The 2,384-nt window shown below is 45.1% G+C and overlaps 1 protein-coding gene across 1 annotated transcript in view; it reads right to left on the minus strand.

Moving 5' to 3' along the window:
* Positions 1 to 345: 345 nt before the first annotated feature.
* The window catches only part of dera (deoxyribose-phosphate aldolase (putative)), an 11,284-nt gene continuing 9,245 nt past the window's right edge, over positions 346 to 2,384 (minus strand). Inside the window, exon 7 of the mRNA XM_005733207.1 lies at positions 346 to 1,043. Within this exon, the coding sequence (XP_005733264.1) occupies positions 916 to 1,043 (128 nt within the window). The 3' untranslated portion in view covers positions 346 to 915. The remainder of the gene's footprint in view (positions 1,044 to 2,384) is intronic.

Raw genomic sequence — 2,384 nt, forward strand, 5'->3', positions numbered from 1 at the left:
TGTGTCAATAAAACACACAACACACTTGGAGCACGATGACACATCTACAAAGGTGGTACTTGGAAATACACACGCCTAAAAAATGTTACGTGCACATGCGTCAACCAGCAGTTGGACCCATGTGACCTCAGTGGCTGTTTACGTTCCTCCCTCTGCTGCGACATTATCCACTCTGCCAGAGCCCGGCTGCAGACTCAGCACCCGAGGTTCCATCTTTGGTGACTTCAACCCTGCCAGCTTTCACACAGTAGAGCCCCTGCTCCATCAGTACCAACCCTGTCCCCCTGCCGGCTTTCACATGGCAGGGGGACAGGGTTACTGATGGACCAGGGGCTCTACTGGTCCATCAGTACCTACTCAGCTCAGATCGCCACGGTTTGTGGAGTTTCCCATTAGGTCACAGTACCTGGTACTTTTTCAGTAGTAGTTGTTTGTCGCAACACTGACAATAAAGTTCTGAAGGCAAAAGCAGGTCAGAACTAACACGGTGTAACTAATAAAGAGCGTTTTAATCTGAGAAACTTTGCTTGAACCTGGTTCCACAGCACTAAAATCAAAACCGTCCGTTTTGACACTAAATACAGAGAGCACACTGTGGCGAGCCTCGACTGGCCTACGATTGGTTATTGATGTAGACGCACGTCATGGTGACTCAACCTGTCTTGCAGCGCTGCCATATAAATGTTTACATTAAGATTTTTGCTGCATCTTAATGAAACTGAGCAGAATCAGCTCCTGCTGTTTGATAAAATGCTTCTCATCTACTCGAGTACTCGAGCTGCTCATTCAACACGACTCCACATTCATGCAAGTTTCTTTCCATGTCAAAGACTTTCCGTCCATCAGTCACAGTGAACGTGATGCTGGTTTCATGAACATAATAAATGTAGTAACTGTTCTACAGTCAGTGAGTGTTCACGCCCACTGTACCTTGTGGCCCGTACTCATGAAGTAGTCACGGATGGCTCTCACCATCACTATGGCAACAGGGTAAGTAGCATTGACAGCCTCCTTCCCTGTAGACGTCTTGATGAAGTCTGAACCTGCCGTGTTGGAACAGATGAGATGTCTTCAACAAAAGCACGTACTGAGGTTATGTTGCATCGCTCAGCTGTCGGGTTTCGACTTCAAATTTGTCCGACGGGACGACAAACGGCTCGAGGCCGGCGTTCCCATGCAGGTCGACTGCACCGACAGCGCGGCCGGAGAAAAGCGTAAGCTGCTGCAACAAACGACAGCTTAATGCTCATCAATAAAAATCATTATTTCTTTCCTCGCCTTCCTTCACAGCCAATTATATTTTATCAGCTAGACTGATAAAAATAGAAGATGAAATGACGCAGTTTAACAGATTACCCACAAACTGCAGGGGCAGAAAAAAGAGGCGCCGCCCTCCTGCCTCCCTGAGTTATAATGACCGTTCATTACCGAACAGAACAAGATGGAAATTTTACAGTTCATTAAAGACATGTTATATGTGTTTTTTCAGTTTCTCTCCCCTCTTTCTCAAACTGGCATAATCCTTAAGATTCGTTATACGGAGTCTTAATTACCAGATAATGGATAACGGTTATTAAATGTGGGTGGCGGTAATGAAGCTCTATTCATTTGCGTGGGCAGGGAGATACTGGCGGGGAACGGCGGGGTAAAAAAGGCTATATCAGAGATTAATAGGTAAAATTATCATTCAATTTCAGGAATCTCATATGCAATTCATAGGAACAAGAGGAGATTAAGGAGCAAGTGTGGTGACAAAAGCAATGTATTTTAATGACGATCTCTATCAGAGCGCCTGACAATTTAGGTCCGTAATCGGCTTACTGTGTGTGTGCACGTGTGTGTGTGTGTGTGTGTGCGCCTGTGTGCCTGTGTGTGTGTGTGCGCCTGTGTGTGCGTGTGTACGTGTGCCTGTGTGTGTGCCTGTGTGTGTGTGTATGTGTGTGTTCATATTTAGTATGTTAATCATAATTTAACATTAAAGGGCCGTAGTCCGTGACAAACATAACAAAACTCTGTTTGTATTTTTATTCCAGAACCAGTATATCATTATATCATTAATAATTCACAAACATTGGTACCAGTTCAGCTCAGTAGGTGAGCAGTCTGGCCAGGTTCGAGTCCCAGCACGCACCCCTTTCTTCATTTCTCTCTCTCACTCGGCTTTCCTGTCTATCTACATTGTCTCTATCCAATAAAAGCTAAAAGGCCAGAAAAGATCATCTTTAAAAAGTTAGGAGCATTGATGGTTCACACATTTCATGTGTAATTATTGCTTCACAGGTCATGATGATGTCGATGACTGTAGCCGTGCTTCTAGGTCACACGTATGTCTACAGAGCCACAATGGGAGGTGTTTGGACGCTGCATACGTGCATCATCCGTTA

Source organism: Pundamilia nyererei, unplaced genomic scaffold (assembly GCF_000239375.1).
Source record: "Pundamilia nyererei isolate P.nyererei 1_Seehausen unplaced genomic scaffold, PunNye1.0 scaffold00050, whole genome shotgun sequence".
Taxonomy (NCBI): domain Eukaryota; kingdom Metazoa; phylum Chordata; class Actinopteri; order Cichliformes; family Cichlidae; genus Pundamilia; species Pundamilia nyererei.